The sequence below is a fragment of the Anoplolepis gracilipes genome, chromosome 3, assembly GCF_047496725.1.
Source record: "Anoplolepis gracilipes chromosome 3, ASM4749672v1, whole genome shotgun sequence".
NCBI classification, from domain to species: Eukaryota; Metazoa; Arthropoda; class Insecta; order Hymenoptera; family Formicidae; genus Anoplolepis; species Anoplolepis gracilipes.
Genome location: NC_132972.1, coordinates 11,445,823 through 11,468,526, shown reverse-complemented (window position 1 = coordinate 11,468,526; position 22,704 = coordinate 11,445,823). Strand labels below are relative to the sequence as shown.

Here is a 22,704-nt window from a genome sequence, read left to right as displayed (position 1 = left end):
GCACTTAACTTTATAATTTATGTTTGGGATAACATTTTTTAGATTCTATCTTTCTTTTTTTTTTTATTGAAAAAAGCATACAATACAAACGAGCGCGACTAAAAGTGTTTCCTTTAAAATCGCTTCTTGCGCATTTTGCTTTATCTCCAATCACACGCGACTTTATATCATGTTTCATCTTGCATAAGCGTTTCGTATTGAGAGACTTTTGATATCACACGGTATCGACAAACGTTGCGATGAGCAATAAATAGTTTGAACAATGAATATACTATGCTGATAACGCGAGATAATTTTTAATATTCCTCACATTGTTTTACGTGTTATATAAAACTTTATCGTTAACCTTCGCTTTCAAATAATAACATGTAACTAGAATACATATATAATGATATATATTTCTTATAAACACGTGGTATCTCTCTTTATATAAAGAAATAAATGCTATAATATTTGCTATCGATAAAATAATTAAAACTTGATTTAATAAAATTTCACATACTTAAAACTAAAAGAAAACTTATAAAAACTCGAATTAATGTATTCATTTTGTCGGAAAAGTTTACTCTATATATCAAATTTCGACTAATTTTTTTAAAAATTACACAAACTTGTATGTGATTAATACAGATTAATATATAATCATTCGGGATCAAAATAAAATTTAATAAAATTATTTATTTATAGAATTTGATTTTGAGAGACTTTCGAGAAATTATATTACTAAACTACCAAAAGTTACAATTTAATAGATAATTAAATTTTTTTCTCGTCTCTCAACTATGATATAGTATGTACGCAGCTGCGTCTATTAGATTCACCGGCGTAATTTCACAACGCTTATCGGCGGCGATAAGCGGTACAGAAAAGCGAGACGAGAGAAGCAACGTCGACGATCATTATATAAGCAAGTCCGATATATGGAGCTCGCGTGCATAGTTAAGGAGTGCTTCTCGCAGCTTGTCACCGCTTTTATTTCGTCGAGCGCGTTGCACCGGCGCGACGACGCACGCTAAATTTGTACTATATAAGCGTAGCTACGCGTCGCATTTAATTATAGCCGCCCTTAGAGAAGCAAAACTCCGCGATTCGCGAATATGTGTAGAGACGAGGATCGGCCTGCGAAATACGCTTGTGGGTGGCATTCTCTACACAATTAGTTCCACCCGGTGACAGTCGTGAATTCCAAAAAGAAAAAGAGGCACGTAAGGAAATTACATGAAAACTGTAGGAACGGATATGTGTAACGGAATGGAAAACTATAAAAAGAAAATTATCAATGTGAAAGTTAAGTTTTAAAAATTGCATAATAATAAATTCGAGCATATTAGTTCTTCTTTATTATATATTAAAATTTTCTTAAAAAAGAGATTTGGGCATTTTTAATTATTATAGAGATCTTTAAGTTATAATTAATGTATAATAGAATATAGTTCTTAATTTGTTTTTGTAAATTAAAGGTCGATCTTTTTAATAATGATCAAGCTTTGTTTCTAATTGATTTGCATTTTTATTATGAACAATAAGTATAAAATATTTGTATTAAAACGCTATTTTTTTATTTTATAAAATTTTTGGCAATTTTCAAAAGTACATAATCTCATACATATCTTAATTTTATCTGAACATGGCTTACTAAAATAGCAAATTAGTCAGAATTGAGTGTCTCTAGTATTCTCTTGTCCGTTGACAAAGAAATTCTCGACTGAATCATTGATGCCTGTAATATAGAGTGTCTCAGAAAGAAGAAATATATATTTCTTTTATTTATATTTAAATTCATAATTTTTCCTCTATTATTTATTATATTTGTTGGTTTTTATTAAACATATTATACCACTTCACATTTCTTGATAAAATTCTAAATTAAATTCTTAATAACTTCTAATAATTAAGAATAATTAATAATTAACATAATTTGTATATTTCTTAAGTAATTTTAATTTCTCAAAATTTGAACTTTGTGCCAGATATTTTTTTTAAGATAAAGAATCTTATATAAAGGATGAGACTGCAATAAATTTATTTAGTTATTACATAATTCGATGATGAAATAGAATATATTTTCTCTTGATGTAAGAGTTAAAAAGAATTTCGTTTTAAAGTACAGTGTACGGCATCACTGAAAAGTACATTATTAAAATTACCGTAATCGACCTGCAAGCCAGGTGAACGATGCAGGTGCGACTAAGAGCAATACTGCTTTGCCACACTCGCAGATGGCACAATATCATGTATACATCCTTTCAAACTTTAAAATTTTATTTTCGCGTAAAACCTCTCATTAGTAAACACATCGCGCGCGATAACGTCGCTTTACGTAATCTCTGCGTTTTAACCAGACGATTTATTGTGTAGTTTAATATATTCACGAGAACTTCGATTAAAAGTGCTACGCACAATATTTACACGACAACATACGCATAAACTATTATATGCGTCATTCGCATTATATGTACTATATTAATATTTATTGAGACACTTACATTCAATCTTACTATGTGATTATCGTTACATTTACCGAACTGATAACTGATAACTGTATGGATCTTTCTTTTTTCTTCGCTTTAGTATCTTATTTACTTGAAGTATCGTAACTACTATACACATACTATAATTTATATTTATATTTAGTACGCTTATAATCGTTTATATATTAGATATTTATGTTTTTTTCATTTTATTATTTTTGCATTCTTATATGTTCATGAAACATTTCATTTTCATTAAAATCCTTCGATAATGAGAACTTTTATTAACCATGTTTGGAAATAATTCTTAATTTTACGTCTGCTAAAAAATTTTATTATTAACGATCACTTAAAACAATGAATGAGCATATAGTATCAGGCAACGAGTTTAATCGAGTACATGTGGCATAGAACATAAATGTCCCTTAAATACTTTCCTTACGAGAGAACCTATTCGATGTTATGCGCGATGATGAAGATAACAAGGACGATCTTGGCAAGGCCTATTAGTCATAAAGTGGTTATTCTTTATCGCGTATACGCATCATTGTTCTTGGTAATTCACTCGCTCAGCAGCCTTGCGTTGATAATTTATAATCCGCTTCGAAAATCAACATAAGTGAGATCGAAATAACGTGTGTGATTGTTCTTTGTTCTACTGCACATATAAAAGCAAGAATGAATATTAATTTAATATTGATGAGGATACATATATATATATATATATGTTTATATAATACTTCTAAGTTAAATTTTTATATTGATATTTTTAATTGTTATCGTCTTTTTAAGCATAAATAAAATTATTTTTAATAGAAAATGATATCTTTTAAGCAGGATAAGTTTGATTTTTCTGCAAATATAAGTTGAGAATATTAAGTTTGAAAATATAAAAGCTAAAGATTATTAAAAAAGATATTAATACCTGTCACATGGTAAAAGTAGTATTTAAAAACGAAATGTTAAAAATGGACATATATAATTAAGTGTATGTTTAACGCTGTTTGCAATCCACAAATATTAAAGTATAGATTTTGAAAGAAATTTATACACAGTTTAACTTCAAGGAAACATTTAGTATTCTAAAATACGGCTTTGTAAAACATTCAAAGACGCAAGGATTGATTCAGAATGCGTAAATATTTATACGATATATCTCATGGTAGACGTAGCGTGTCTCCGGATGGGACGTCGTCGATTCAGACCGATCTCTCCAAGAGGTATTATGTAAGAACTGCTCGGACTGGCCGTGAACTTAACGGCGTCGTCGTCGTGGTCGTCGCAGTTAAACGCGGTCGCCTCCCTTTCCATGCATTTTATACACGTTTGATGCATTCGAGAATCTTTGAAGAGTTTATTATTCAAATTTTTAATGCATTTTATTGCAAAAATAATTATTACAATATGTTACAAGTAATAATTATTTTGTAAAATACTAAGAAAGAGAACTGTAGACAACGATATAATAAAGCAAAATTATTTAGTATTTTAGAAATTTTTCAGCTATCAATTTTATTTATCTTTCTTTTTAATATATTTATTGTTTAAACCTAAACTTCTAAACTTTTTAAATAAATGATAAAAAATTCTAATATAATATTTAAAATACTAGTTGTAATAATAGTTTTATAAAGTAATTATGCATTATAAATAAATGTTATTATTTTATAATTTATTTTTAATGCAAAAAAACGTTACAGCAAAATGCTTGATTAAAATCGCGCGATTTCTACTCTTATTTTATCAATCGCATAGGATTGGAGCTTGATTTTCAAATCTGTGTCATTATGTATTCTTACTTATTTAAAATATTAACTAAGAAATTAAGTTTTAAAAGTTTATCATATTTAAAATAAATCAATTAACTGTTTATTTTGAACTTTTAATTCAATTGCAAAAATTAAAAATAAAGTGTTAGAGATGAAACATGATAATCTTTAATCGATAAAAACTCGAACCGTGTAAAGTATCTTGCTCAGAGATATGTATATTAATAGACCTGTTGAATGATTATCAATTTTATCTAATAGAGATGCATTATGTGTCAATCTACATATTTGTAATGTAATTATTCGCGAATATTCGCTGGTATATATCTTGCGATGACTTCTTACAATTAATGTTTAACTATTTTATAGCATATGCTCTCTTTCTCTTAAGTATACATTTAAGTAAAATATTCGCACAGAGTTCAATAACATAATTCTGATTTCTGCTAATTATGATGCTGACAATTGTTTTTCGAGAAATAAATTATTTTCACGTTTCCCAGACATGATTTCAAGAGAAGCATTATTCAAATATAAATAATATTTAGAAATCAGCAGCTCTGTTCTGGAAATTCCAGGCCCTCAGTGATAATAGCTCACTGATATAGAACAGAAATTATAGTTTAACGCTTTAAGATTTTGAATGATTTTCACGTAAAAATAATCAAAACTTAATGAAAATTGAATTATAGCAAATTACGATACTTTAAAGGATATTCTACAATATTTCAAGTTTTAATTTATTTAGAAAGTACAGACTCTGGATTTAAATTTAATTGTTAATATTAATTTTTTAATATATATATTTAATAAAATATTAAAAAATAGCCAAAATGAACACAATATATTGATCAGGACACTAATTATCTATTATTCTTTTGTTATAGAATATTATGTTATAGAATATTCGTTTGTTATAGATATAGAATGTAGATAGTTAGCTGTTAAAAATATAATATTTCTAAAGTATTTCTAAAATATTTCTAAAGATATTATTAAATTATTTCAAATAATTAAAAAGTGACGTCCTTAATTTCTTTTAAAAGTCACATAAAAGTCACATATATATATATATATATATTTAAAACACAAAAAAGTAGTAGTAGATATATATTTCCTATAAAATTTTTGTTAAGAAAGACTGATGTCTAGATGTCAGAGAATCTGTGATTAAAATCTCAAAGATGAATAGGAAGCAGATGTTTACGAGCCGGTTACACAAAGGTCAATAATCGCAGTCTGTTCAAGCATGATAAAAAATGAGCTGCAGGAGGCAGTCAGAAAAAGAGCGAATGTGCATGTGTCTTATTATTGGAGAAAAAGAGAAGGCAAACATATATTCAAACTGCCAAGATCTTTTTCAATGTTTTCCGAAAAAACAACTAACAATAAGAAGGAAACATCATATTTTTTTTAATGTTTTGCAGCATAAGATTGATGAGAGAGTTGCATAGAATTTAGCATTGTTTTTAGAGAGAAATTATTTCATTAAAAATAACTGCAAATGACATAGATAATTTTGTGGAGGATTAATTGTATAATACACAGTTAAGATATGAGTATAACTAAAAATTTATTTTCAATATCACAAAATTTGAATGACTTATTATTATTTATTACATTTATTACTAACTATTATATTGCCGCTATTAGCATAATAAAATATTTTTTGTTATTTAGATAATTTATTATTCATATTATAAAATGTTTTACATGCGCATTTTATTCATGTTCTAAAATTTGCTTTATTAATTATTTGCTAATTAAAATGTCAGTTTGATTCATCATCACAACAGATTTAGTTTCATGCGTTACTGTATTTACTACTTATATCTTGATCCGCGAACGTGTCACACACTTTAAGCAACTAGTCCCTCCTTGTGTTAATTCAAATATAGAGAGTATAAATGCCTTGTACGAAAAAGATGTTTTTATTAGCGCAAAATATTCGTGATTTTGATTAAATCGAGACAAAATTATAAAACGTGAATGATAAACCAGTATACTTCTAGTTTTGCCTGAAACGTTATTCAGAGATTAGATGTTTCGTAATAATCTTTACATAACCACATGTTACTTTTTGCTCGTGAACAAATCAATAATATCGCTTGATTTTTAGAATTTTAGGAATCAATAAAACCGTTTTCCATTATATATCATTCTTTTATGAATAACTAAAAATTTAGTCACAATTTGATTCAACTAATATACATACTTCATTCAAAACGCACAAATTTGTTAATAACATTTATACTAATAAAATTTTGATATATCGGAGTGATAAACAACATGAATTAAATGGAAAGTCAAAATCTAATAACTAAATCTTTATGATTTATAGAATCGTTATGCAAATATTCATACATGCGGGATGCTTTTCTGAAATATTTTATAAATTGTAAATTTTGTAAATTTTATGAATTTTATAAATTATATTATCAAATTTTTTTAACCACTGTTGATATTATCACCGCGTCTAATCATTTTTTTAATTCTTTATATTTCAATTTTTTTTTATTTTTCTATTTCTAAATTTATATTTCTATTTTTTAAATACAAAAGCAAAAAAATATTTAATAGATGTCCAAAAGGCAGAAGAAATTATTTTCTATAACATGCTGTTATTTTTTTATATATTCTCTTTAAATATTTCTATTGAATTTGCAATATGAAATCTATTAAATACAATACATGACTTCATTGTTTTAAGAAAGAATCAAATTCCTATTTAATTAAAATTATACGTCATATATTTGTCGATTTGTGCGATAATACATTTTTATTGTCAAGACAAATTTAATAAAAGAAAAATTTATCTTTCAAATTATTAATCTATAACTATATATTTATATAGTACAAAAGTCATTTTGTCTTATCCTGCGCAATACTGAGAGCTCTAATCACGTCGTGTTATTGATAAAGCGTAAACCGACACGTTAAATCGGGATGACAAAGTAGCGTTCATCAAAACACAAAGACGCGTTTGCGTGTGCGTTGAGCGGAGGAAGACGATAATATGATTTACTTACCAAGATGAACCGCCAGGTTGTATCTCTCGAGTGCTTGACCCAAGTGACCTTTCCTCACGAGGATATCACCCTCGTGCCTAGCTCGACTGGCTTCTACCTCTCGCGGCCACCATTTCTCCACGAGTCTCTGCACCAGCACATTCGTTTCACTCACAGTAGCGATCTTGATCCCGCACACGCGACAATTCTTTGCCGGCTCCACGCAATTCCTGCAATACGTGTGACCGCAGCCGGCGGTCACCGGTTGACAGAGAGTGCCCTCGCACATGGGACACGCGAAGGATGTCTCGAGTCTCCGTCTGGAGGTCGTTCCGGCGCCGACCATGTCCTCCAGGAGCGCGGTCGTTAGGTGCTTCAGTCTCTCGGCTGGCATCGATGTCGCGGTTAAACACCTGGAGTAGATCCCGATAGACTCCCTGACGCGACCGCACTTGACCAGGGAGTCACCGTAGCCAAGTAACTCTTCGCAGCTCGATCCTTGCTGCTTTAGGCAACGCTCGTACAACTCGACCGCTAGATGATAATTGCGGGAGGTGAACGCCTCCTTGGCGAGTTCTGTCATCGCGCTGTCTCTCGTGTGTCACTATCCTCGGTAACGAAAACGGAATTATATTCTCTCGCGCGTTTCTCCTATGAATCACTCATCGCACGTCGGATATCCGTTCGGTGAAAAACTCTCGATGCCAATTTCGAAACGTCGAGAACGACACGCATCTTGTATATAGTTTTACCAGAAATCACGCAATCACGAGTCACTTAATCCCGGAACAGATTCACTAGCGTGGAAGTTTACCGAATTCTTGTCGGAATGACGCACAGCATCAGTTTGACAGTTGATCGTCCACGCGTGCTGTTTCGCACGTAACGCGCGTGCGACGTGCGTTCCACACAGCACGCTGGCGCACCGAGAACTGACGCTGTCATCGGTCGGCCGAACTACTGTCAGAGTCAGCCCCGCTCTGCCAGCCGTCAGCAGGGGGTGGTGGTTGTGATGGTGTTGCGGTGGTGGTGGAGGAGTGCAGCCGCCTCCGAGGCACGAAGCCAGCGCCACGCGACTTCAGGCGTACTACGCGGGGGTCGGAGGGGGTCGCGAGGGAAATTATGGACCACGCTGAGCGTAGCTCGAGAAGTGTGTTGCTGTTTCACTCGTGTCGCGGCGGTGCGTAGGTGTAGCTGTCGCACTCCCACTGCTCTCACTCGATGAGGCGTCGTCGCGTCACGACCGGGGCTCGTTTCTTTATCTAACGGGTGTTCTCTGATCTCTGGCCGTCGCGTCGTTACGATTGAGCAAATTGTTTTTATTATATGGAATGATGCGAAATGCGAAATATCGTTTTATCATTTCTAATGAAATTTTTTGGGTGATTTTTTTTTCTATTTTTCTTTATAATATTTTTCCTCGATCTTTCTCTCATTAGTTTAACGGAAAATAAACACCGTTATAGTGTCTTTTTTCTCTTTTTATTTTTTAAAATTTTTATTTATATCTTTTTCATTTGTAACTGGTAGAATATAATGGAAATATATTGTATTAAATTATTATGATTGTCATATCGATAGATTATTTCAATTTTACCTATTTATTATGAAATATATAACAACAAATTTTTTTATTGCATTGCTTTTATTTTTTACCCATATGTGAAGTTCCACATTAATATAAAACAATTATCTAGAGTAATTTGCAATTATGATTGTTTTGTTATTTCATTGTTTGTCTTGGAAGACATTTCGTATTATAATACGATCTATATCTTTTCAGTTATCAGATAAAATCATAACATATCTCCATTTGATATACTTTTTACTTAATAATAAAAGCATATAATTTGCTTATTTGCAAATATTTCTCAAATTTATTTGAAAATAAAATTTATATAAGTTTATTGAGTAAATATCCGCACTATTTTCTTATCACGTATGATTTATGTACGATAAGTATTGATATCACCTTGGAATTCAATGCTGTTAGTTAACGATTCATCGAGTATGCTAGTAACGTATTAATTATTTCGATTTCTTATTAGTACTCTTCACATATACACACACATTTGCTTTCGTCAGAGTGTTACGTATCAAAATCCACTTGTCAATGATTTTTCATCATCGTCAAGTATCGTGGATTTTATCCCAGATACCTTCCCGGACACTTGTTGTGTTGTAACCTTGGCTCAATCGACCGGGTACTTTCTCGGGAATGGCTCTCCTCCAGTCCCACCGGAACATCAAGTGTGCACAAACTGTACGATGACGTTTCTCAGGGAGTAGCGTGATTGCACGATCGATGCATAAAACGCTGAGCAAGCTTGACGCTAACAGTTAAATCGGATGAATCACTTTTCACTAGCAAATGTCAGCCCTTTGGTCTTTAGAGTTCTCACTGAGCATGAGCAGTGACTTGATCCTGAGATATCCCGCCTGTCCGATTCGTGTACAGATACACGCGTGTTCGTACAGGGAGTACGCAGACGCTATGGGGTCGCGCTTTGGAATAAAGGGAGAGGGCTGAACGACTGTGAGGGCGTGCTGTGAGGATGGCAAGGGAAAGGGCGGCGAAGAATGGGAGATCAATATATGGCGGGTTCACGAGGTGATTAACCTCTTGCACTTGTCATCTATCTATAGAATATCCTTTTTTACTAGATCGAAGTTAATGGATTGCTCAATTACTGACTTTGAAATAAATTTTTGTCTTACAATTAAAGTCGAAAAACAAAAATACAAAAAATAATTAATTATAAAGATATTTATTAATGTAAAATAATTATAAGAAGGTTTGAGAGTGTAAATAGATATCAAAGTGTGCTTTTCAAATAAATGTTTAAATAATTTTTTTTTCTAGAAAAAATTTTGTTTAATCTTCTACTTATAAAGATATTTAATGTTGGATGGTGTAAAGTTACAACAAATATATAAAATACATATATAATTTAAATAATTTTATCTGTTTATTAGCTACAGATAAATCATGAATAATGCAAAGAAAAAAATTAATGCAGATTTAATCAAATTATTATATTCATGTATAATACAATAGATAGAAAAGATGTATGCTTCTGAAGCCTATAAATGTTTAAATTTATAGTTGATATCATTGATGACTCTAATTCAATTAAATAATTTGTATAATTGCAATAATTTAAGAATTTAGCATTTATTTGCTTTAGCAACTCATGAATTTTCTAATGCATTATATAATATATATATATATATATATATATATATATATATATATATAAATAAATATAAAAGTTTACATTAAATATAAATTATCTATTAAATATTTTCTTCTTTTCAAAATGTAGTTTCATACTTTTAATTTTTTTTTAGACTAAAGAGCTTTTGTATAAAGAGCAATTGTTCGTTAGATGTAACGTACGTGTATATATGTGTTTAAATATAAATAGCAGTATCGCGCAATTGGGAAATTCTTGAGATTCATTCTGGTTGGCGTAATAATACTTTACAGATACACCATTCATTGCGTGATTTAATCGCAACTGAAAATAATGCGAAAATAATCGCGTCATTGCGCTAGGATATGAGGTGTGAATGAGTATCAATAGTTGTAATTGAAATGACAAACGCGCATATTGATATCGTATGTTCTTACGTGATTATTCGAAGTAGTTAGATTATAGATTCGTGGTATATAGTATTCAAATAGAATATAGCAAATATGAGACGACGTATCCTGTTTTTCAACAACAAAATGTATTGGATGTAAATATTTAGCTAATAAATGCTTAGAATTTTTATATATTACAGACGCACGTTAGCAGATTAATAATAATAATTTGCGTTGATATATACAACATTTGTCCTTATTACTTAACAGGCTTAATTGAAAGTTACGTTTTTTGAACGTTTTACTTGAAATAATGTTCGTAATAGTTTCCCGCAATTGCGTTGCGTCGCGTCTGTGAATAAATTTGCTCCCTTATTATACGAAATGCAAATAGCGGGATCATTGATGATGCACAGGAAAAATGTATTACACATATTATTTCTTAGTGTGTTGTTACGACGAGGAATATCGGCGCAATTATGATGCGAACGCAATTATGATTACTACGAAGTGGTTTATATAAAACTATGTTTAGTAAGCGCTTCCGATAGTAAGCGATTCTGATATAAAAATGAAAATGTCACGTATAAGGTAGGCGGATATAATTAATCATAAAAACTCACGTTTGTTTTAAAAACATTGTAATATATAAAAAAGAAAATAATTTTGTTTACAGAAGCACGTGCAGATTTCTCGAGATAATATATAATTGTAATTATAATAAATTAAATACATATAATATTAGATACATTAAGAATAAAATAATCGCTTGAAATAATTGTAAAAAGAGTTTTTTATTACGATAATTAATATAGATCAGAATTTAATAAATTATGCAAAAAAAATTTATAAATAAATAAAATAGAAGAAAAAGTGAGGGGAAGGATTTATACTTGCTTTCAAAAATATAAATAGAAGTAAATAGAAACTTTAGTACTGTGTTGAACATTTATATATTTGTTGAGAAGAATCCAAATAAGAGTTAAATTAGTGCCGCTATTTACAACATCGCTATTGAATATTATGTCACATATATGTCTGTGCTTGCTGGTTCATCTCCCTCTTTCTTATTTTAGATATTTCAAAGTTTTGCCGATTAATTTCATTATTATTTTGAATTGCTCGTACATGCATATATTTAATGATTCAGGATGAACGTTTGCCAGAAAAGTAAATAAGCTATAAGGAAAATTGAAATCAATAATCGTCTATACATGCTGATAAGTATAAAACGAAAACGAGAAAAAATCCAAGATAAGTATACACGTCTGACATTACAGCAGAGTCTGTTCGATTTCGATAAACACGGCGGTCGTCGCGGAGGATGCGGGCGAAAAATGATTGCATCTCGTCGCGAAATCCGAAAAGCCACGCGCGCTTAATCTCCAACTGCATACGCGCGTTTATCTGTCGTCTTACGTAAGGTATTTGTGCCGTACAAAGAGTCACCTTTGCCGATCGCAAAACAAATTGTTAATCATCGAAATACGGCGTATCTCTCGCCGTTACGTAAATGGTTTACACACGGTCGGCGAGGCGCGCCGCGACCACGAATGTCGTACCTGCTCCTTTTGGCGGCAGACGGATTTTATCATGCGTAGCGCAACCCGCGAATCATCGTCATCGTCCTAGAATAGTATTGTCGTTCATATGTTTGTCATTATTGTCAAAATTATAAATCATAACCCTTTGTCGAGCTATGCTAATGTAAATGTTTTAATTTCGCTTTATTTCTCTTTTGAACAGAATCGTTAATTATAAAGTAATCGTAATATAAAGATTAAAAATAACTGGCATATGATTACCTACATTATCGATGTTTATTTAATTGAACTATGATAGAGAAAAAAAGGAGAGAGAGAGAGAGAAGAAAAAAATGTTTGGTTCCAACCAAATCAATTCTAATTTTATTAAAAATATTTATTAAGAAATTATTAATTTCTCAGAATTGTCATTTATGCAGTCATTTATGCTGCAATAATATCACAAGATTTATAATATTTAAAGTTTTAAAAATTTGATTATTAGTAATCTTGTATTTATTTAAATTCCATACAATATGATTGTGTCTTTATTTTTTAATGTCGAAAATCTAATTGGTTTTTTTATTTTATAATAATGTAGTATACATATATATTTTCCATTGTTGCTCGTCAATTCGTATATATACTTTCAAAAGCAACGACGATTGCTTCAAAATGTTCGCGCTATGACATAACTTAGCTGACCCACTCTGCGCTCGTTATTAAGCACCGCATTTCGCAATTAGATGCCTTACGTGGTCACGCGTTTACTAGAGCGTTGAGCAACACTCAACGAGTTCGAACACAGTCGAAAAACATGGATACCGGTTCAGATTCCTCAATCGGTCGGACAGATATATACAACTGACGTTTGCGTATACTTACTGGAGAGGTTGCGTTATTTCGTAAAAATGCGGTTAGAATCGCTTCAAAAAAGGCCGCGGTTTTGGTAACGTTACGTAAAGCCGCTTCTGCCGATTAATTTAGAAAAAAAGACCGACTATCATCTACGGCGTAAAAGGAATAACTTAATGACGAGAATAAAATGCATCGATTACGTATTCTTGATTAATAAACGTGCAACGCGCAATCAATAATAATTTAAATTAACGTAAAGCTGCTCTGCCAATAATATAATTCTCTATCCAATTTTCTTTTTACCGTAATAAATGTCAAAATCAGATTGATAAAAGAAATATTTAGCATTTTAACTGTTCTTTTTATTATTCCGCTGAGGGAATATTTACGCATCATTATCATATCTATTTTTTTTTTTTATAAAGGAAAATTTCCAGACTGCATAACACAATTGTTATATAAACGTTTTATGTTAGAGACGATGATTTCCTGACTCTCGTTATCAGAAGAGTCTGAACTGTTCGAGTGGGGCGCGATCGCGATGCATCGCAATGCGTGGACGCACGCGCGATTTACACGCGCGGATTTGCACGCGCGAGACGCGATACGACGACGACGACGACGGAGACAACGCCGGTTGCGTAAACGATTATTAAATCGACTTAACCGCGACGCGCCGAGAAGTGAGAGAGAACGAACGTGCGCTCTCGGTGCGGTCTTGCAAATCGGCGGCGGGCGGCGGACGGTGGACGGCGGACGGCGGACGGCGGACGGCGGACGTCGCATAAAGCAACGCGACACTAAAAATAAAGCGGGCTCACGGTAAACAGTGAGCCGCTTTATGTAATGAATGAGCGTGAATCGCGCGCCCGCGATACAGCTATAACGCCGGCGTGATATGTCCGTTCGCGAACGTCCCCGTATCTACTGCGGTAACGAGATGCGCGTGATGTGTCAGCTCGAGAGCATTCCGTATCTACTGCGGCGACGCGACGCGCGTGAATGGCCGCATTGCGAGCTACGCGTTTATTAGACACGCGGATAGATTTTTCTTTTTTCGTGCGGTAATTATCTCTGCCAGATTATATAACGATAAGATGCCTGTAGTTCGATCACCTATTGCAAAATCAAATATATATTTTATATATATATATATATATATATACAATCTATATATAAATATATACACATACAATTTACACTTTTGTATGAATAGTATCCTATATTACAAAATCTTTCATTTTGCAACATTGATTAATATATAATATATATATTACTTTTTTATATTACAGAAATGGGTTTGTATCATATGTGCATTATATATACAAAGAGAGGATGAATTTATTTTTAATATTAATATTTAATAATTTATTTTAGAAATTTAGAAAGTTATATAGTCTCCGCAGAGATTTCGCTAGAACAATTTTACTTAATGATTTCCTATATTTTCTCGAATGTAGAATATGTTAATACTTATACAGATTCATGATATAAATGCTGAGATCCATATTGAGGAAACGTCTCTTTGCGTCGCGATTGTCAGATTACAAAAAAATCTTCTTTTTATCTATATTTGACAAGAGTTAAACACAAACATATTAAATACAATGCTGCTATACGTATTTAAAATGATAACTTTTCTTCCTATCAATTTTTTTCCTCATTCATTTTATATTTGTTTTTGCAATGAAAACAGTCGACACTGATGTTATTTTCTGCGCGTGATAGCTTTATATTTTTGTAAGATAAATAATTTTATTTTGGGCATTTTGTACTTTTATCGCGGCTGCAACTTTGATAATGGCAGCAAATTTGTGATTTGTAAAATAAATGTGCTACTTCATATAAAGTAAGGAATGATAGTTAAACATAATTCTGCTCATAAAAAATAAAGAAGATTTACATCGCAGCTTTGTTAACCAAAAACAATTTCTTTATAAGAAACTTTTGCAAAAGATAAGAGATTATTTATTTGTTCATTTTTAATACACATTATACGTGATATTATTTTAATAATTCATGTCCTTTTTTAATAATACTTTTAAGAAAATATTTTTTTAAAGAAACAGTAATTATATCTTAATATAACATAAAAATAGAATAATTATATTATTTTATTAATTTGTCTTAAAGTCTGTGGAAATATTAAGTAGAGTTAAATTTTTTAAATTATTTTTTATTGCTTACAATAAAAAGAGAAAAAATTGAAAATATATTTTTTTCGTATAAGTCTTGTATAATTGCTATTATATAATTGAAAACAGATATCTATTGCATAAAAAGATATCTATTACATAATTATATATTGTAAACAGATCATTAAACAGGTTAAAGTGAACAGATTGAATTAAATAGAGGAATATAATGTGTTCCACTTTGTACCTTGGCTAACGGGTTAAACACGTGTGTATCGCGAATGACCACGTGCACTCGCACGCTCAAGGCAGGGGGTTTACATAATGTCAATCTCTAATACCCAGGCGTGCGTCGCACACAATACTCATATTCGCGAAAGTAGGGATAAAGGCGCGATACAAGGCGTAAAAGATGTCGCACGCTTTTAAGCTTAAATCAGAGCATGGTTGATGTAATCGGAAATTGCGCTTCATAAATTTCGTTTCTGTTCTCTAATTTGTTCTCTCCTCTTTCATTAATAATGTTATTGTGAAATTAATTAATAAGTTTTATTTGGCTAAGATATGTTTAAGATTAGAATACTTTTAAGTTTTATTATCAATATTATTATATGTATATTTTACTATTATATTGTTTGGAGATTTTTGTTTTAATTTAGCATATATGCCTTTAAAATTTTGAAAGAAGTATTACGTACAAATTTTAATTAATAATTAACTTATTTATAATTTTTATAAATTATGAATTACAAATTGTATAATCTGCATTTTTTTTGAAAGAGAAGAAAAGAATAAGTATGTGAAAGAGGATAATACTATGCGATTAATTAATTTTTTAGTTTTTATGAGTTGACTGCGAAACTTATTATGAAGTGTTTTCTCAGCAACTCATCTTATTTTATTGTAAGTTGTCTACGTTTAATATCTTCTTTACATCTCTATTACGAACTAGTATCGTAATTCCACATGTTTTGCGAGCGTGTGGACGGCGCGTTATGTCACTGCCCCGTGCAAGAACAACGAGGCTTGCCAAGATGACGCCCTGGCGTTTTATAGTTCCGAGAATAATGAGTGCTTAGCACTTTTCGCACACTACTTAGACTATAATGGTTAAACAAAGGAAACTACTCTTTTTTCACGATATGATCCATCGTCGCGTAATTTGGTTATGACGTCACTTGTTCTGTTTATTTTGACTTTTATCTTTTTGAAAATAACTGATTATATATGTCTGTATTTACTTGAGATTAGATTTTTACTTTTAACATATTGTTTAATATTTGTTTGTAAATTTGATGAGTAAGCTACTAATTTTAATGTTTTGCGAGATTTTAAAGTGTTTCCTTAAAATGATAATAATATACGTATAAAGACAATTTTTATTGCAATATATACGAATACGACATAAATATATATGTATTTTTAAATATACATAGTTATATATAAGCATATATAAATATATTTATATATAAGCATATAATTTATATATACAATATAAGCAGTATGTTTATAATATGTGTATATTTAAATATACATATTGACAAGATATATGTTAATTATTTGCATTACTTTCTATCAAATTATTTTCTTAATTTATTACTGCATCTTTTTATAGAAAATCGCAAAGTATTGATTGTGACGGTCGGTATTGAATTGATAAAACCGTTGATAGAATTATTGATAAAACTATTAAAAACTCTTTTAAATTTAAGCATTTTTTATTAAATTAGATATTTTTATATAAAAAAATGTCAGAATTTAATAAATTAATTTAAAAAATAATATATTTATTTATATCTTAATTAAGCTATTTTGTGATTTAATATTAAGACACATTACTTGGTTGAGTGTGGTGTGAACCATAAAGTTACGTCTACATGACTTTTCTACGTAATAGCTCTTGTGTAAACGTAGACTATTGTCCGCACGGATTATTGCCCGCAAGCTGATGAAAATACATTGTTACGTTTGCGGGCAGAAGTAGCTTCGTCTGAAATATGCACTACAATCTATTTCTAGTTACCAAACATGTTGTACTCGATTTTCAAAGTTCACATGTGAGTGCACATGAGGTTATTATTCTTCCAACTCTTTTTTAATAAAATGTTTTGTTGAATTTTACATATTTCAGCCGCACTTTTGTGAAATCAGAAAAAAAATTTTAATTTTAATTTTAATTTTTAATTTTAATTTAATTTTAATTTAGAATTAAAAATTTAATAGTTAAAGCATTTTCTCATTTTTAATAAGAATTAGAAACTAATTACTTTTAATTCTTTCTTCTTTTTTTTAATCTATTTTATTTATTATTAAAATATTTTTCTCAGTATAATGTTGGCTGTTTTATAAAATAAAATATAATAATTTTAAAATATATTATTTTTTTTTTTATTATAATTTATAAAAACTTATTTTAATTTATATATATTTATGCGAGTATTATTTCTTATACAAGATATACATATATATGGTGATATACAAAGATACAATTAAGATGATTTATAACTTAATAATAAAAATTTATTCTTGCTAAAATAATTTTCCATTTATTTTTTATTGAAAAAGAGAAAATACACATTAAAATTTTTTGAATCTATATATTTATAAACTTAATATATTTGTGAGAACCCTCTTTTTTCTTCCTTTCTTTAAAAAAGTTAATTTTAATAAACATTTTAATAAAAAATGTTATTAATTTTACAAGTCGCGTTTCATTATTCGACTAAGAAAAAATAAAATATCGTAAACATGGCAAGCATGGTATTTCTATTACCTAATAAGCATGATATTCTAGGACGCACGCCGGTTCCAAACGCGATCATTTGCAATGATTGACGTCAATGTTGCGAAGCCGCAACCGCCTCGTCCGCATCGTCGATTACGGTGATTATATAAATGCAACATACCAATATTGGTTTGCAGTCATTCTTTTTATTGCAAAAGTGCAATTTAATTACTTAAAAAGCCGAGAATAATTTATTTTAAATTAATAAATTCTGTTATTTTAATTATAAATTCCAGCAGATTTGAAGTTAATTATTATTATAGCTAACGAAGTCGATTGAAAAAATGTATTCTATAGTGAAATACATCAATAAATTATTTATTAGAAACAATATAATTAGAAACATTAGATTTCACTAGAATAAATTTTTTTAATCGACTTTTCTAACTATAATAACAATTGACTCTAAATCTGCTAAAAACTTTATAATTAAAATATGTATATAAGGAGAGAGAAAGAGACAGCATTTTTTGATGGTACTTATTACAGTAAGTATATATTGTCTGGTATTATATATACATAATATAAGTTCTGTCAAATATTCTCTCTTTCTTTCTAAGTTACATTATTTCTGATGTATAAATTTATACAAATGTTATATAAATTTAGTTTTTATAATAAACTATTCTATTCTATTAATGTCTAATTAAAAATTCTTAATTATATTTCAAAATTAATTTGTAAAAATATGAAATAATTTATAAATAATAAAATTTATTTTATTTAGAATTATCATTCTATTGCGATAATATGTAATGCATGATTGCTAAATTTTTTTTATTTGACGTCTAAACGTATTGCAGAACAGCCGATTATTTACTTGTCGTTGCGAAGAGATGTAACGAATAAAGCTGCTTACACAACACGGTTAAATGCTTATACCTATCCTCGTAATAATGCAATTACGAAAACGGCACGATTACGTCTCCTTAGATGAACGTGACTTATAATGGAGCGTCTTACCGGCGCAACACAACGCTAACATTTCTTTTCGTGTATAACAACGTCTTTTTTGTGTGACACTGGACTAGCCTATTATTACTGTAAAACTAGGTATTTATCTCAGAAAGATTTATTAGATGAACAATGAAAGCGAAATTTGTAGAGACAACGCGAAAAATTGAAAGTATATATTAAAAAATAAAATAAACGATTTACTTTTTGGCGTAGTATATGTTCAAATTAAATTGTTTTATTCTATTAACTTAAATAATCTGATTGTATCTGATTTAAACGACTAAATATTAGTGTGATTAATATTAAATTCTTTTGATATATGTATGACAATTTCAATAAAAAGTAAAATTTCAGTTTTATTATAAGATATATAATTTAAATTGAAAATCTTTGTAATCATTGTTTCATATATCTTTATATGTTATTAATTATCCGAATTAAAATATGTTATTAATGTTATACATGTTTGGGACTTTAAATGTGTGTTTAGAATTTATGTTTTACCAATTTATTTAAAGATTAATTTTAGTGTATACTTAAGATAAAATTAAAATGTTATTTCAATTAAACATTTATGTTATATTCTTGATTAAAAAAAACTATAGACATATTTGATTTTTTTGTAATGGAATAAGGACATTGTATTATTGCGTAATCATTTCGCGTTTGCAATAAAAGTTAAATGAGCTGTGGCGATCTCATTTTATGATCTAAATTTACGCAACTCGAACGAAAATATAATTTTACATCGTACCGACAGAGTTGTGTGCTGAGATTAAAATTTTCGAAACGATAGTCAAACTCGAGTGACTGATACAAGAATAAGCAAAGACATTAATAAAATTTAAGAGTAACTGTAAAAGTGAAAGCTTTGTGAGAGATGATTTTGCGAATCGCTATTTAATCGCTATTTAATTGAAAATAAGAATCTCCTTGAAGACATTAAAATATGTAGTAATTCTGATTGTGTAATATGTAATGAGTTCTTCACATGATTTTTATAGTTATTCTCTCATGTGTAATGTTTCATCAAATTTTTATTTTGAAAATCAGAAATTTGTCAGAAAATAATAATCTCTTTCGTAATATCAATTTTCAATATAATTGTGTAATTTGATAATAATGCCTATAATAATTCTGTATGTAATTTGTGATAATATATAATATTTAGGCAAAAACCTCACACACATACACACACACACACACACAAAATTAATCAAAGATAAAAATTTATTTCAGAAGATAAAGTTTACAACTGATTTGTAATTAATTTTTGCTGAAACATTTTAACATTCTGATGTACGTATTAACAGAATGGCAATCTCTGCCCATACACGGTTAATTACGTTTCATTACTCATTCCAATTTCATTACTTGCAAACCTTTATCTGTTACACGTTTCTTATATGTTACATGGAGAGATTTGCGATATCACTTATTACATTCGCTTCGTGATACATGTCTCGAAAGGAGGTGCAATTTTCTCCTATAGCTTTTCTCCCACATAATTTTTCTTCTATCGGCTGTACACGTAAGTACTCATTCGTGATTTACAAAGAGTACTTTACCTAGGTACGTTCGCAGTTTGTGTGAATAAAGTGGTTCGAGTCGACGTCGGTATTGGGCGTGTTGAAAATCAATTCATATTGATCTGTCCCTCTATTATATTTTATTGCAATAATCAGCTGACTTATCGTAAAAGTATGATACTTATACAATTGTAAGTTACTATAATATGATACTCTTTCGTTCGAATAGTTTCGCAAAGTATACTTGATAAAATGTAACGAATTATGAACTGTATACATGTAGAACTTGCGAAACAAAAATGATATTTTCAATATTAAATTTGTAGACACAAAATAAAATATATAGAATGTTTGTTAAATTTGTATTTGTTTAATTTATTATAATTTTGTGAAGATTTTTTTGCTTAGTAATATAAAAATATGCAGAATATATAAATTTCAATAAGCAAACCTTTTCAATCAGCTAACTTTTATTTGCTTGTATTATTTCTATTATAAATTTAATATTTATAACAAAAAATACACTAACTTTACATATATATATTTTAATTTTCTATAATTTAGATATTTTAAATGTAATTTTCTATTGATATTTAAAAACTATAATACATTAATATATAAATATCTTGTAATAAAAAATTACGGGCGCACTGTTATCAATTTTTATTATGTTAATCTGATTCAAAACTGATAAAATTTATAAAATTTATAATATATTATTATATAGATTGGCATCTTTTATATATTTTAATTTTTCATTATATAATTGATGTTTGTACGTAAAATCTATATAAATTTTTATAATACATATATTTGCTATATTGATCACAATGTGTCGAATATTTCATTCGTTAAATGACAGAGAGAAAACTTTGTCACACAATTTCAAAAAATTATTTTAAAAAATACTCGTATTTGTACTTACATTCATATAGACACGCAAATAATTGCTTTGTAAAATCTTTTATGAAAGCTTGAAACGGTACATATATTGTGCCATCTTGATTTCTCGCCGAGGTAGGTCGCGAAATACGTCGTGAACCACGTTAGGTATTCGTATACACGAGCCACACTTGTTATATAAGTTCGTTTACGTCTAAGCCCTGACACGTGTTTCTCTGAATTTTACGGATCGTAGTAAATATATTATCTTCTTATCGATCCTACATGACGTACCTTTACTGTGCAATTTATTGATAATGATAGTTACATCGATATTTATAGAAAACGTTTATATATGACATATAACAATATGTTCTTCTTTATTAACTGTACCTAATAACAACTTTGTTTTTAATAATATCATATATTTATGACACAAAACCCATCAATACTGGATATAATTTTTTACTTACTTTCGTATTTTATTAAAATTATGTCTCCATTTAACGTCATCGATTTTGTAATTTACAAACTGAGGCAATTAGGAACTTACGTGCTGACTAACGCTGGTCTTAATCATTATATAATCAGCCGCTTAATACGTGCGAACAAGTGTATATAACATCAAGGTTGACTAAACTTGAAGTAATGTCGAAAATCTTGCGTAAGCCATATCCGCACAAATGTTCATTCGGATTTACGTCGATAACATCTGGCCACGCGTAATTCAAATGACAATTAATCGTGACGGATTTGTTTATTTGGCGCGGCTTTGCAAAACCTGTACAAAGTTCTGTTATTACACGATCACGGATTATATCACGGATTATGTCACAGATTATGTTCAGGGATATTACGATCGATTAATTATAAAATTTTATTATCGATTTGAAAAAACCGTGTTGACAAATGCAAGTAATATCGACGTATTTAATAAAAATTTCTAAATTTAAATAAACAGCGACTTTTAATTTCCTCACATTTATAATCTTCTGTGTATAAAATTTAATAAATGTATTTTCACTTGTCATTGCACAGTTAGTACTACATAAGAATCCGTTGTATATATGTACATATAGTGATTTGTATTACATGTAAGCTCTTTGTAAGGAAATATCTTGTTTTATTGACGTTAAAAGGAAAACGAATTCGATAGAAACAAACAAAATTAAATTTAGTAAAATTATTAAATTTAATT

General features: G+C 29.6%; 1 protein-coding gene across 1 annotated transcript in view; it reads right to left on the bottom strand.

The window, feature by feature from the left end:
• The window catches only part of LOC140663507 (LON peptidase N-terminal domain and RING finger protein 3), a 46,778-nt gene extending 38,035 nt beyond the window's left edge, over window positions 1-8,743 (bottom strand). Inside the window, exon 1 of the mRNA XM_072887736.1 lies at window positions 7,270-8,743. Coding sequence (XP_072743837.1) covers window positions 7,270-7,831 — 562 coding nt within the window. The 5' untranslated portion in view covers window positions 7,832-8,743. The remainder of the gene's footprint in view (window positions 1-7,269) is intronic.
• Between the last annotated feature and the right edge of the window lie 13,961 nt (window positions 8,744-22,704).